The 15388-nt window shown below is 42.1% G+C and overlaps 2 protein-coding genes across 2 annotated transcripts; one reads left to right on the forward strand and one right to left on the reverse strand.

The window, feature by feature from the left end:
* Window positions 1-243: 243 nt before the first annotated feature.
* Window positions 244-898, forward strand: LOC137791296 (achaete-scute homolog 4-like). The gene is made up of 2 exons (XM_068586108.1): window positions 244-266; window positions 349-898. Exons 1-2 carry the CDS (start codon window positions 244-246, stop codon window positions 896-898), a joined length of 573 nt encoding a protein of 190 aa, XP_068442209.1.
* Window positions 899-3333: 2435 nt separating this feature from the next.
* LOC137791858 (suppressor APC domain-containing protein 1-like) lies at window positions 3334-6487 on the reverse strand. The gene is made up of 5 exons (XM_068587050.1): window positions 6405-6487; window positions 5846-5994; window positions 3911-4081; window positions 3658-3813; window positions 3334-3488 (listed from the first exon to the last, which is right to left on the reverse strand). The coding sequence occupies exons 2-5, from the start codon at window positions 5942-5944 to the stop codon at window positions 3399-3401; spliced, it is 516 nt and encodes a 171-aa protein (XP_068443151.1). The 5' UTR covers window positions 5945-5994; window positions 6405-6487; the 3' UTR covers window positions 3334-3398.
* Window positions 6488-15388: the final 8901 nt, after the last annotated feature.

Below are 15388 nucleotides of genomic sequence, written 5' to 3' on the forward strand. Positions count from 1 at the left end.
TACCTTCATGATAAGATTTGCTTCACAGTGTCAACGGAAGGAAGAACACGTTATGTAAACAGTTTAATCTTGATGAAAGTCATGGCTGCATCTCCGCCCCGGATCATATGGGATCACACCCACCATGCACGGCCACAAAATGCCAACAAACAACTTGTCATAGACCGACTAAGTCTCGATCAAGAAGTTCCCATATAGTGGCGAGAATTAAAAGGAAACTTTTTTCCCCCCTGAAAACTCGAGATGACTGTGAGGAGACTGTCGGGGTAAGTTGCATCGATGGTGCACAATTAATTGCATATATTTTACAGCTGTTTAATCCAAGTTTGTCTCCTTTTTCATTCTCAGAGAAATGTCTTATCACAGTAAGGAGTTAAAGGAGCATATACATCATGTCCCTCCATTGGCTCTCCACGGCTTTTCCGTGGACAAAAGCGGAGCACACTACAAGGATGCGCTACGACTTGGGCTGCCCTTCCACATAGACGCTGCATACCTCGACCCTGTGCACGGCCAGAGGTCACCATACAGACGGTTATCATATTTCCCCGTTCACGTCCCTCTCGGTGTGTGTGATTATTCCTTCGAGCCTGCATTTATCCGGAAAAGGAACGAACGGGAGCGACATCGCGTGCGCTGCGTAAACCAAGGTTACGCGCGGCTCAGGGAGCATCTCCCGCAGGAGTTTGAGGACAAACGGCTCAGCAAAGTGGAGACCCTGCGGGCGGCTATCGATTATATCAAACAGCTACAGAGCCTGCTGGATTTAAACGCGTCCTCGGCGGAGATGCCACTTGGAGACGCGCGGAACCGTGCGCCGCTTCTGCAGAGGACAGACTGCAACAGTGATGGAGAATCCCAAACTGGCCTCAGCGACAGTGGTGGGATAGTTTACTAGTTTACTAACTCGAACTCTCTCGCTCTCTGTGATATGCAGTGCATTAATGCAATTGTTAAGAAAGTAAAAACATGCGTAATTGACCTGATTTCCAATGTCTAATTGTATTCTAAAGAGTTGAGCATAAACAATAGAGAAAGCAGTTAAGATGGATATTAGACGCAAAATCACAATGATGATTTAGTTGCATTTAATACTTCATTTTGATCTAGTGGTGGTGAGGGTTATGTTAGTTTGTATTACTAATTACTAATTTGAAACACTGAACTACAAAAAAAAGAATAATTCAGTAACCATCTATTAACCATCTATTATAAAGCATGAGTTGAATAGTGCATATATATATATATATATATATATATATATATATATATATATATATATATATATATATATATATATATATATATATAATGACTATTTTGAAGGACATTTGACGATTTGAACACTTTGATGAATTTACTATAGGTTCAGTCACTTTGAATTTTTTTCCTTTTAATAAATTATTGTAAATATACCAAAAATAATCTTGATATAATGAATAATTCCCATAGCTATAAATGATGGGTCCAACAATACAAGGCCATGCATCAATCTAAAGTTTTGGTTAATTTAAATTGAATGGACAACATGTCATAGAAAGGAGAAGCACAAATGTAGGTCATATTAATTAGTACACTTAAATGTAATGCAGCCGTTTAATTATGTTATTAATCACAGCTGTGGTTTCCTGCTATGACATTAAAAATGTCTTCAAAGAAGAAGGCTTATTCCGCCTGAAACTGATACTCTTGCGTCATGTTTTAGTTTTGGCCACGTGAACATTGCATTACAGTAATACAGGCTTAACTGGCTCCTAAAGCACAGAAATGGCACGTCAAAACACAAGCGTCTGTTCAGAAGAGCTACCTGCAGCTTCTAAGACGCCTACCGTGCTATGCATCTCAAGGCTCTCAGGAAGTTATCTCCACTAATAGTTGAAGGAATGCACTTATCTGGGAGACCTATTTGCGTGTTTATACTTCCAACCTCCGCTGACCTGCACGGAAACAGCTCACAATTTTTAGGTTTTCAAAAAGGCCTAAACCACAAATGGGCGGGGGAGTAAACACACACGAGTATACATGTAAAAATTTTTAAAAAAAGAGCTTGGAAAGACCAGCAGAGTGCAGTTCAAGTGAACTGTGCTGGTATGGAAGAATGGCATTGACAGCCACAAAGGCGTGACATACCCATAACAAAAGTGGTTTGGCTGTGCACTATGTGAATAAGACCCAATAATTAGTTAAGTGCTGGTACCCTGGGCTTCATGGTTCAGTGCCACTGTGAAGAGCGAGAACATGAAGCTACTTAAACGAAAGCCTCATGCCATAAAGGATGTTTTCTCCCATGATGCAGGCTGATTCTAATCAGTCTCCATCACTGATTTCATGCAGGCATTGATATACTTTACTGGAAAGGTTGTTGCTGATGCATGTATGTGAGTAAACACAGTCGACACTGCAGACAGTCTACTATAAAATGTTCAGAGCTCAGACTAACAACAGCATCTCCTCCACACAGACGGGTAAAGTGGACCTCGGAGTAAACATGGAGACAAGAACTGCCCGTCAGACAGATTAGATTTCTATGTCAAGCCTGTGAATTGTGTCTAAGGTTTAAGGCTGCAGATCTATGTGCTGCAAGAGGGGAAATACCTGCAAACATGCACGATGACTTAGATAGATAAAGTTTATCAGTCGACGTACGATCAGTGCAGGACCTCCGGGAAAGGTTGCTGCGACATGTCGAGACAGAGAGCCCACATTCAGAGGCGGAAACGGAACAACGGGCAACAGGGATGCAGGTTGTGTCCTACTGCAGAAAATATTAATACACTTCAACCTAAAATACTTCTAAAAAAATAATGCCAATTTTGCAACTCAGCATTGCCAATAGATACAATGTAATCATAGTGTAATGTAAGGTATATTAATTGAAGTTTTGCATATTGCTGGTTACATTGAATTTGTGGGGGAAAATCCCAAAGTATTTGTTATTTAAGTTATTTGAGTAAATATATTTGAATTCAATTTTCAAATACTCGAAGGGCAAATCATGGGAAAAGTGTTTGTACTGCGCTGAACAGTGGAACATATTCAAATATGAATTCAAATTGGTGTAAAATGTAAATGCAATAGAACTAATGTAACCTGATTTTCCCGTTATGCAAACAATATATATGTCAAAATATAAAAAAGCTATTTTCTAACTTGTTATTATAGCATGGGCTTCCCATCACAACAGGACTTTTCTAGAATAAAGTCAGTTATCCAACGTTTCAGTAAAACTGATTTATTTTGAAAAGAACACATAGAAGCAAATTTTGCATCCTTTACTGTACTTTATTAATTAAATACATATTTACAAGTAGTTAAACGTTAGCAACTCCGTGACATTAAGTGAAACGTATGTTCGCAGTACACCTTGTGTGTCTTCTAGTGTGTGTGTGTGCTGGAAATCAAGGGGCCTGCAGTTCATCAAGCTGTTCCATGAGTGCGTCCTTTTCCAATTCTAACCTAGAAATCCGACGATTCTTGCCGCTCACCACCTGTCAAAGGAAGAAAATGTGGCCGTGTCATGGACACAAACAGATGAATCAATCAAGAATTATGAAAAGAAATGTCCCCCGTTTGTAAAGATCAATAAAAAAAAGTGTTTGAAAATGTTTAAAGCTAAGTATTTATAGTATAACAGATGGTATTTATTCTTGTCTCTACCTGAGTCAGTACTGTGTTCTGCCACCGGAGGTCACTGTCTGCCATCACATCGTGCAGAGAAGAGATGCTGCCACTTGTGACGTTGGCCTCACTCATCACAGAACCCAGAGAGCCATTAACTCGCTGGATCCGATGCCTGAGGAGGCAAGACCGGGCCTGCAGAGATACAGACAGGCAGGTTTTTTTTTGAGGGACATCAAGAGTGACAAGTCAGTAAAGAGTGTGAGGCCCTGAACCCGACCTTGCCTCGTACCTCTGCCGCGCCCCCATGGAAGGAGCCGACCCCAGTTTTGGCATCGATGTTGTCATGCCTGTCCCTGTTCTCCTCCAGCCGCTGGAGGTACCAGAGGCGGGCCTTCTCCAGAATCTCCAGGCCAGAGCACAGAGCGTCCTTCTCCTTCTCGAGATCCTTCAGCCGCTTAACCTGAGGGGAGACAAAAACAGGTTCCTGAGAGTTCTACCTAGTGCCTTGTCGCCTACATTGAAATTGTCCTTCCTCATCCAGGAACAGGTTTGTGAAAGGATATCGACAACATTAGTAAACGTTGGAGCGTCCGAGTAAAGCGCTGACCATGTAATCACATTCAGCCAGTGACCTTTGCTGCATGTCCCCTCTCTTTGTGTATTTGATGGCACCAGGAGGCTGACTAACAAGCTTGCACATCTTAATCTAAAATCCCCAGCCAGCTGACCTGCAGCAGCGTGATCAGCACAGCGCTGCCTGTTGTCTTCCAGAGGCCCCGAGGCTCCTTTTTACATCAGCAGAGCCAATCTACAAAGCAGCGGGAGGCCTTTAGTCCTTTTGTCCGCACTCAGCTGCATTACAAACACTTTAAATGAGCTCACACTGAGTCTAACAGTGCTGCAACAAGCGGGGAATCATAACACATGTTGGCGGGTGATCCGCCTCTGGATGAGGACAGGACGCCACTTAGATGGATTACAAGGACATTAGAAACTCATGACACCATTGTATCACACAGTGGTTCATTGTAGCTGTGTTTTGAGGTATGTAAAATTTCCTTTTATATAATTTAAGAGCTTATTTTACAGCTGTGTGTCCACCATGATAATCTAAAATCTATGTGTGTTAGCTACATGACAACTCCTCTTATGATAATAGATTACAGTTAATGGAAAACTGGTTATATTGAGCCTTTAACAGGAAGCTGTGAGGGGCAGACCTGACATGTGGGAATGTATCACTGGGATGACTGCAGCCATGCAACCTTCAAAACAATCCAGGACATGGAGCAAACACAGACAAACAGACTATAGAGATTCCACAAGTATTTAACTTTAATGTATAGAAAAAACAATAATATGAAACATACAGTTTCCGATTACAGCAATTCCACACCAACAATATATTCAAATTTGGTTGCATTACGGTCCAAATAATGAATAATACAAAATTAATTTACAAGAAATGTGTCTCTAGCAGTGCGGTTAAAGCTTGGAAACAACATTTAAACTGAAAAGATATCGAAAATACTGTTAAACACTGTGACTGGGTCAATAACGAAACCACATTTGAGAGTTTCTCTTTCGATGAAAGGAGTGGTTCCCTGCATGATTTTCTATGGACACCCCTTCCATATATTACAATATAATAACAATACATTTAATTACTATACATAGCACTTGTACTTGCTTGTACTCTCAGAGAGATTCCTAACACACACACACACACACACACACACACACACACACACACACACACACACACGCACACGCACACGCACACGCACACGCGCACACACACACACGTAAACGTAATGAATTGATATTTCACAGCAGGTTGTGAGTTCAATAATTGCTTTATATGCTGTCATTAACCAGAGCTTCTCACCATAGAAGTATATGTCTAAATACACCACTTCATTGGGTACACTGGCACAATCTAATGCATCCAAACTGATCTGACACTATTATAGAGGCGTATAATTACATTATTAATGTATTATTGAGGTCAGGCTGTGGTCGTGTTGTGCTGGACTGATAAGAATCACTCCGTCAGGAGTCACACAGGACAAAGACAACATGAGATACAGCTGATTAGAAATCAATCACATGCACGCTCCTACCACCCCCTGCACACACACACACACACACACACACACACACACACACACACACACACACACACACACACACACACACACACACACGTACGTTCCCTCCTCACCCATAGGTAGAAGCGAAGTGCGTCCAGGCTGTAGAGGCCGGTCCTGACCGGGATGATAACCACAGTGTAGGAGGCAGAGCCGGGGGGCTGACAGGCCATGGAGAGGAGATCAGTCACTGACAGCTACTACTACTGCCCCGTGCAGCTGGCTGAAGCACAAACAAACCACAGCTCACCACCGTCCGCCTCACAATAATACAACAGAGAGAGCGTGAGAGAGAGAGAGTGTGTGTGAGAGAGACAGAGAGAGAGAGAGAGATAAAGAGAGAGAGAAGGCAGGGGTGGAGAATGAAAACAGCACGATACACAGGCACAGGCAGCATGGTTCCCCCTGGGGCGAGGTAATGAAAAATTCCACATGTCACTGCCATGACTGGTTCATCGACATACAGTGACACAGCGTGAGAGATGGGGTGGAAAGAAGGTGAAACAGTGAGTGGGAATATGAAAGCTGAGCTGTGGGTGGGGGGTTTGAGAGCAGGCTGCTGGTGTGGGATCAGCCATTTGACCAACTTGTGTGTGTGTGTGTGTGTTTGGTTGAAAACCTTGTTGTGCTCACCGGCACAAGAAGGAGGGAGGGGAAAAACAACCTCTGTTCCACAAGCTGCGTCTGCTCGAGGGCCAAATTCACAAGGCAGCATGTCATCCTGTAAGTGGAGTGGAAACATGAAAGAAAAGAGAGCGCATGTGATTGTTTGCTGCTCCGTTTAAGGCGAGCTCTCTGTCCCAACATGTTTGCTGGAATGTGACATAACCTGGGAAGGACATTACGGCAAAAGAGTTGAGCAGCGAAGACAAACACGCAGAGCAGGCAAGTACAGTTCTGAGCTCAAGGTGGGGAAGGAGGGTGGAGCGCTGGTGGATTTCAGCCACGTCGCGTTGACACTAACAGCAGTACTATCAGCGCTCGGCTGTTCGGCTGGTCAATGCCAGACCGAACATGAGGGGCGCATGTTTGGTTTTGATCACTGCCTCAGGCCGAGCCGGCTGCCACACCAATGGGATGACTCCTCAGCAACGCCGTTGAAAGGATGTTTAGCGTACTGAGATTCATTCAGGAGGGAGAATATGAGGATTCAGCAGCAGATATGTGTCCTGAAGTCCTGAATTCAAAACCTACTGCAGGATGCATAATAGTTAGGAAGAAAATATCAAAAGTGAAAAGTAAAGGTTATAGTGTGCTGTTTCTTCTCCTGTGTTGCGAATAGTTATTCTGGGTTTGACTCTTGACTCTTATTTCATCGGCCTGTTGTTCCCCCAGTTTACATGCAACCAGCCTCATAACAACATGTTTCAGGGAGACCATTTTTTCCAAAGCCTTTGTTTAAGATGAGTTTGCAAATATTTATCTTGTTTAAGTTTCTTTATTAACATAGTATGGGCAATACGTTTTCCCCTCAATGCAGATGTACATTTCAGTTTCAACTTTCCTTTTTTCTCTCATCTGGGTAACGTTTAAGAGGCTGAAATTGTTAATGTTACGCTGCGTATTCAAAATCTGCTCAAGAGTTTTCTTTTTCTTTTTCTGTGGATCTAGAGGAGCTTTGGCATGCGAGAGGAATAACCCTTTATGATGCAACGGTGACATCATCAGGGTTACTATTAAAAGGAATTCTCCATTACAAACTGGGGGTGTGAAGTTTGAAAAATGTGGGCAAGCAGGGAGGTTCTTACGATATTAATGGTTTTCCTCGGTTGACGGCGTCACAATAGATCCCACCCAATGACGTAACACCTGTAGAGTAAAACCCCGCCTAAACTAAGCACTTTAGAGGATTATATTTCTAGTAATTACCTTGACTATCTATATATATGTAAAATCAGCTGATTTAACAAATAAGCATATGAAACCTATTGAACACTAGCTCAGAGTATCACTGACTTTAAAGCTGCAGTTCTGCTTGTTCGCCAGCAGAGAGCGCCATGAGTGCGCACAGGGCCGAGAACAGGGCCGAGATTCAGAGCTGACATTTTGTGATTCTTTATGGTAAACGCAATGCTGTGGCTCTTACACAACGCCAGATGGCGCAGCACAACAATGCCGCAGAGCAATGAGACTTCCCCAAAATATGTCAACTATTTTCAGCCTTATGTTAAAACATTTCTGCAGCGTGCAATTCACGGGGAAAAACTCGCATGTCAATCACAACAGATGACCACATTAAGATCTCTGAGAGGTCACTTTTACACACCCTAAACATTAGATACTGTAGGTATTTATTATCGACAAAAAAAGAAGATGTATTTCTGTAATATTTTCACGTTGTGTGACAAGCCGAAAAGGCCAATCAAGACCCGAGGCTTGAGGACGGCAGTTGGATCAAAACACAGGATTAAAGCATCTCTGCGATGGAGCATGCTGGGGAGCTCATGACCCTGTTGCATCATGTGGCGCATGATTCTTACCAGGATGAAGCTGCACAACAAACCTCCTGACAGCAAGAACAGGAACAAATGATGTGTTTTCTACTGTGAGGCCTTCATTTGAGCTGATTGTGGAGCCACGCAGGGCTCTTTTCTGGAAGTCAAGAGAGAAGTTGAGATAAAATACAGAAAAATGGGAACAAAAAATACTTCTGCACAGTATAGATGAGAGGGAAGTCATCTGACTATACAGAAGCCACTTTAAAGAGAAAACATTTTGTTCTTGATCATGCTGAGTTTTCATTGTTGGCCCCGTAAGGGGGAAGTCCACACAAACCGTCAAACTATAATCATATATATATATATATATATATATATATATATATATATATATATATATATATATATGTATATATATATATATGTATATATATATATATATATATATGTATATATATATATATATATATATATATATATGTATATATATATATATGTATATATATATATATATATATATGTATATATATATATATATATATATATATATATGTATATATATATATATGTATATATATATATATATATATATATATATATATATATATATATATATATATATATATATATATATATATATATACATACACACAAGTTGACACACTACAGTAACCCATTCGTCCCCTGTACTACTACTTTGCGGCCGAGACTGGGCCCCTATGCTTCCTGTCTCACTCCCACACACATACACACTTTCGCACACACATTTGTCTCTCTCGTTGTCACCGCTACTTTCATACATCTTTTCGAAACCACTTTGAATTCAAATGACACACGGACGGACGCACATTGACAAAAAGCTGGAGTGGTACACAGACACATCTCTTCAAAATAGTGAAGTGGGTAACGAGCGCAGCGCTCCATTCAGTGCCGTGAAAAACAAAACTGAAGAAGTAGGCAGAATGGGGAGATTATTCTGGGCCAGAGAAGCCGGGGCACTCCCTTTCTCCCCTTTAGCCTACGCCAGCGCTGGACGCTCAAGGCTCACTGTTCCAGATCATAGCTCCAAGGAATCTAATCCAGATATGTAACCCTCATACACACTCACTTCAATCCGGAGAGACAGAAGTGCATCTCTCCGGTCTCTCAAAGAGGCCTCATGACTGAACGACACGCACCTCCTCGTCCTGAGAGATCTACGCAACGAGTTGAGGAACAACATACATCTTATTATTACAATAAAACAATGTCAATTAGAGAGGCTGAAATCTCCACTTGAAAAAGTGCCAACACACTGAATGAACTGAAACTAAATACATTTACTTAATTTGCTCAAAGAAAATGTTGTTTGTGTCTCATAGTTCTAAACAGAAGTGTGGTTTGTTAACAATTCTGTTGGAGATCTTATAGTTTCCAAACATAAACATTAATGTGTGAGGCTAAATTTGTGAAAATGTCTACACTTGATACTCATCATCTATGAGACATCAAGAATATACTCTCTATATAATGCAGCCATTATAAATATGAATATTTCAGTGAGTGTAAACTCCTAAGACGTGTGAAAGAACATGATTTTTCCGACCTTAAGGGTACGCCACTGATTTCACATTGCACTTATTTAGGTTTGGGGACTCACAAGAGACAGATTTAAGAAAGAATGGTCAAAATAGAAGCAGCAGAAGATGAGATATCCAGACTATTAAACATGTATAATCCTACATTTCTCATAATGCAACTCAATAGCGTCTTAGATTAGACTGCCTCCTAAAAGCCAATTGCTTTAAAACCTTAAACCCAATCTGACAGGAACCCGTTGACGCATGACATCATTGTGGAACGTAGACTGAACTTTATATGTATAAAATTGGTGATGTAGATGTTTGTTAAGAAGAAACATAATGACCCATGGGGATTGTACCTCGGTAACAGTAATACCAACACATGACTCCAAATGTCCAAAAGCAACGCTACGAGTATTGGTTGCAAACTGACGAATATCTTCCGAGGCCTCTTCTCGTCATTCTCTCACAAACACACATATTGTCACGCTCATGCACAGCCCGATAGCACAAGACCAGAGCCAGATGCAAACCAGATGTTCCCCAGATGTAGATAAGGGCAAAAACACATCAGCTGAAGCGCACCACCTTTTCACCTCAGATGCATGGAGCAGAAACAGATGTGGACCCGAACATCCTGGAGTTATGATTGGCAGATACAATGTGTTTTTCAGAGAGTTAGGGTTATTGGTATCATTAGTGTAGTTTCATCGAAATTAAGCGTATATTATATCAGGGGAGAGCAGGTTTTATTTGAAAGCAGCAGCATATTCATTTTGTGGGATTTGTTTTTGTCAAAATAAGCACATTTTGGTTGATCTTAGTCAGACATTTCTTTGTCTTGCTGCGGCGTTTCTCTGGTTTTGACACAGAACTCGCCTCAAAGTCACTTCAGCGGGACCAAAACAAGTCCCTCTCAGAAACATATGCAAGGACGAAAACAAAGGATCGATTTACACCCGCCTTGCTCCGCCCATCAGCCCCTCCTCCTCCTCCTCTTCCTCCTCCTCTTCTCCCCCCACGCCCACAAACACTCTGCAAAAACAATATTTTGAAGACTTTGTGTGACGGCCAAGACAGCACAGGCCGCTCTCAAAACAACAAGTGCTTTCACATTAACAGGAAGAAGAAGAAGAAGAAGCACGAGGGCTTCACTCTTCATGGCCATCACTGCTCCAAGAAAATATATATCTGAGACCCCAATCGTTATGTTACCCCGGCACCCCCCAGGCCGGCCCCTGAGGGACTGACCCCCCCACAAAACAAACAGTCCGTCAGGGTCTCCTTGGACACATTTTCATCTTAAACCCGTTCACCCTGACATGCAAGCTCCCCTGAACCCCATGACAATATCCAGCTGCCAGTGAGCTGCCTCGCTCTCCCTGCACCCCAAATCTTTGCAGAACCTTGCCCCAGAAAGCACAAACTCCTTCCTTCACTCACTCCTCCGCCCTCCCCCACAATCCCACCTGTGGCCTCGACAGCTGGGCGAATGATCCTGTGGAAACTCCTCCCACTTACGTATGTGGTACTTGTACCTTTTGTGTGTATGTGTGTGTCTGTGCGTGACTTCATTTTTGGGTTCACTGCCTTTTTTTATTTCCTCTGTACACCTCCCCCACCCGCCTTACAAAGTTCTAAATGTAGTTTTACAACCAACGGATCGCTTGTACTTGGTGTTATAAAAAAAGAAAAGAGAAAAAGTTACATCGTGATGATGAATTACTCCCTGTTGAGTATTTAATGCTCTATGAATCTGAAGGTCAAACAATAACTAAAGTAGACAACTGCTGCATAAATAGCATTGCAATGACTTGATTTCAGTGCGCAAGTTGTGCTCCACGTTTAAAAATGAGGTGTAATCATTTAAATGCGGTTGATTCATGCTCATGTTGAGTTCATTTGTCACACTCTTGTTGCGCATAGCTTGGCTTCTGCCCTGGTTTAGCCCGCAGGCATCCTTTACAACTGTCATGCACAGCTTGTTTGGAGTCAGATCACAATCTATCGTATGAGCGTTTGAATTACATACGTGTGCTTATGTGTGTCAGCGTGTATGGAGAGGTGCTGAGAGGTGATAAGTGACGTTTCCATCACCGGCCGAACCACTTCCTGTCTTTCCCTTCTCAATTCTTCCAGTAATTCTCTCATTTGTCAAAGTCTCTCTTCTTCTTCTTGCTCGTAATTTTTATGATTGACGTCACAACCTAATGTCTCTGTTTCTGCGAGTGAAGGGCAGAGGGATGTGGAAACCCCCATACTGCACCTGTGAACCGACAACTTCCTCTGCTTTGTTCGTTTCTCCGTCACAGATTCCTCATTCACCAGAGACTTCCTGCCCAAAATGGCTCTGCCACACATCCTATTGGTGTTCCACTGAGGAGCATCCTCCACACAAAAACTCTGCCTCGTTCGATGTGAAGCCACACAATCTTTCTTAAAACAACACAGTGAAGCAGCCGGGATTATTTACAATATGAAGTTATTACAGTTGTAGTGTAGCTCTCGTATTGTACCGACACATTCATTAAAACCACAATTTGTTGTTTTGAAAGTTTCTTTTTTTAATGCCGATCACACAGATTATATCAGATAATTCATTTGTGAGCTTTTAGATTTGCTGGTAAACAGATTTACTTAAATCTGTGGCGACACGCTGGCTGACTCAGCCTTCAGTTGAGGATCAGATAAGCAGCTGCTGGCTCCAGCTTCTTACGAAGCACACAGACATGAGAGAGGTATCGATCTTCTCAAATCTTCTCGCTGCTTCTAAATTAGTTATTAAAGTGACACCACATTGATGAACTTAAGCCAGTCTTTAATTTATTTCTCGGAGCAGCATCCTTCCATAAAGCTATATTTGTATTCTCTTGTCTGGTAAATGTCCTCTAAACCATGACGTATATGAATCATTTCTGGATGATTCCCACCGAAACAACCTCCATTTGTAAGACAATGCCTGCAGTTATATGACGTATGCATGCTCAGCTTCTTAATGGCTCCTCTGTTATGCCCTTTGTTTGTTTAAGACTCAGTGAATCAGTAACATTTGTATGAAAAGAGGTGAATTGATTTTTTTTTGTTGCTCGCACCAGACCAACCCTGGCAGTTCCCCAGCACGTCGTCTTCTGACCTGAGTCACATTGAACTGTGTGACTTGTTTTACAAACAAGCTGATGTATTCTAAGGGCACTGACCGTGGAGGGAAGACAATGGGCCTAATGACTGTAACAAACTGTAACATACAGCATGGGATTAGGGATAGAAAAGTGGGGCGGGGGGGTACAACACCAGGGCACACACAGCACCGAAGACAACAAGAAGAGGATTATTTTATGTGGTACAATGAGCTGACTGTAGATACAGGTCACAGAGCTGACAAAACAGTGAGGTATCATGCCGCCTCAGGCCACATTGTCTGCTAATGAATCTTCAACTATGACAAGTGTATAAAGCCTCCTCACACACAGATTAGTCAGGAATTAGGGAACTGGGGCACAGCCCTAATTCACTATTATGTGTCACGATGGGAGAGACCTAAAATAACTCGCCGTGTATAGAAAACAATACAAGTTTGAGCTGAAGATTTGTTGGCAGAGGAACAGCTCATCTATTATTTAGGGCCTGTATGGAAATCATTAGAGGGAACCGAGAAGGAAAAGGTTATGTATTTTTTCTCCTTGTTGAACATCAACATGTTTTTATCTAAAAGAATAATTGTTGTGTGTACAATGGACCATAAAGGTGCCTTTAGTCATATGTGGAGGACAACAATCAAGTCTCTGTATCAGGACTTTATTTTCCATTTGAGACTTACAGTAACGACATTTAATAAAACTATAATATCTTTAGTCGGGATGTAAAGAATGCATCATTTTTTACTTCGCCAAGTGTCTCCTTTTCTTTTGGGGTCGCTTTCACGCGTTTGGCAATCGCTAATTGCACCTCTTACTTGCAAATTTGTGCTATCTGAAAGAATGGAGTGATAATGACGGGAAGTGAGGTGATGTAGTTAAAGAGTGACAAGTGGATTGATGGGTCAACAACACACTTATAATGAGCGGCAACCGCTTGTTTGTTTTTTCCTACTCCGACATTAGTGGCCCTTTGCCAAGTGTTTGTTATTGACACCATGACGACAAAGCTCGTCTAATAGTAGCGCAGAAGTCATTTGAACTCCAGCCGTGAAGTTTCCCTCAACCAAACCCTGTTGTTTTTGTGACTAATCCTACCCTCACGTCACGAAAACACTTCTTGCTCTTTCAACTGTGATTGGTAACGATTTCGGAAGGTACAGACAAATGATATCATCCTAATGATGGGGTGTTAGATCCTGTCTTAGGTAAAGTGAGTCCAAGGTTGAGATTTACATTGTGTGTATTAGGGACATAGCTGTTGAACTCTTGATGATAGTGTGATAATAGCTCTTTTTCACCCGAGACACATTCCACGGTGGTGTCGTAATTACCTCAAGCCTCTCAGGCATCGTCGCACGCAGAGCACACAAACAACGGCTGCTCCACGATGATCGCACTAACCGCTTTGACATTATTAAAGCAGTGCAAATCATAAACCATTCGCAAAAACCTTGGCCCACATTCGCAGTGACTGCGAAGGGGGAAAACATTATGAGGCTGTCCAGACGTTGACTAATGTGTAAAAATAGTGAGTGTTTGGAAAACCTGGAATAACCTTTTCTGAGAGAGGGCCGCCGGGCCGGCTCGCAGAGCTCTCCAATGACTTCTTCTGTGCTACTAGAGGTGTAAGGCCGTCCATGTACTACACAGAGAACATATGTTACAATAAGAAGGTGAATCTATTGAATACATTAGGAAGGTGAAAAGAAACAGTTGTTCATAATAGTTATGGAAAGACAGAGAGGTGATATGATAGGCTAAGGAATGGGTATAGGAAGCAAAACTTATGTAATAAGCAAAGGCCTTTCAACAGTCATTCAAGAATTGGAAATGCACATATTACAAGAGAGTTTGAGTCAAAACGAAGGTGTTAATTTAATTAATTAATCATTGGTAAATTAGTAGTGTATACTCTTTCTTTGAGCACTGAAAACTAATGCAATTTTCTAAATTGCTTCGTTTGATTCAGATTTATAATTTCAAGGCTCGAGTCAATTAAGAGGTCAATAAGAGGTCACGTAATGTGTTCAGGTATAAAGCCAGCATAGCAATGCATTCAGGGCGTTTGGAGTGTTTCTCTCCACACAGACACACTCTGCCCATAGCTCCCACACGGGGACGCGGTACAGCAGCAGAAGTCAAAACGGAGCAGGCTTTCCCGCTCACGCAGCAGTCCAACGTGACACGAGGAGGAGGAGGACAGGCTGCCAAAACAAAACGTGATGTAAGCACTACACGAGAATGTGTGTCACATTTGAGGGTGAAGGGGAAATGGCCGCCGTAGCAAAGATATTTGGACTATTTCGAGTCCCTCTGAAGAAGAAGTAGGGCGCCGACGAAGTGCGCGAGCAACAGGTTTGGGAACCGGAGTGCGCGGAGTGAATTGAAGGGATTTCATCGACACGAACGAATGTGTAATCATTATTTACAACCCAAATTCACGACAAAGTAGCATTCAACTGCAGTTATGATACACCTTT

The sequence above is a fragment of the Clinocottus analis genome, unplaced genomic scaffold, assembly GCF_023055335.1.
Source record: "Clinocottus analis isolate CAN_PGR_092001 unplaced genomic scaffold, fCliAna1.0.p SCAF_20, whole genome shotgun sequence".
Taxonomy (NCBI): domain Eukaryota; kingdom Metazoa; phylum Chordata; class Actinopteri; order Perciformes; family Cottidae; genus Clinocottus; species Clinocottus analis.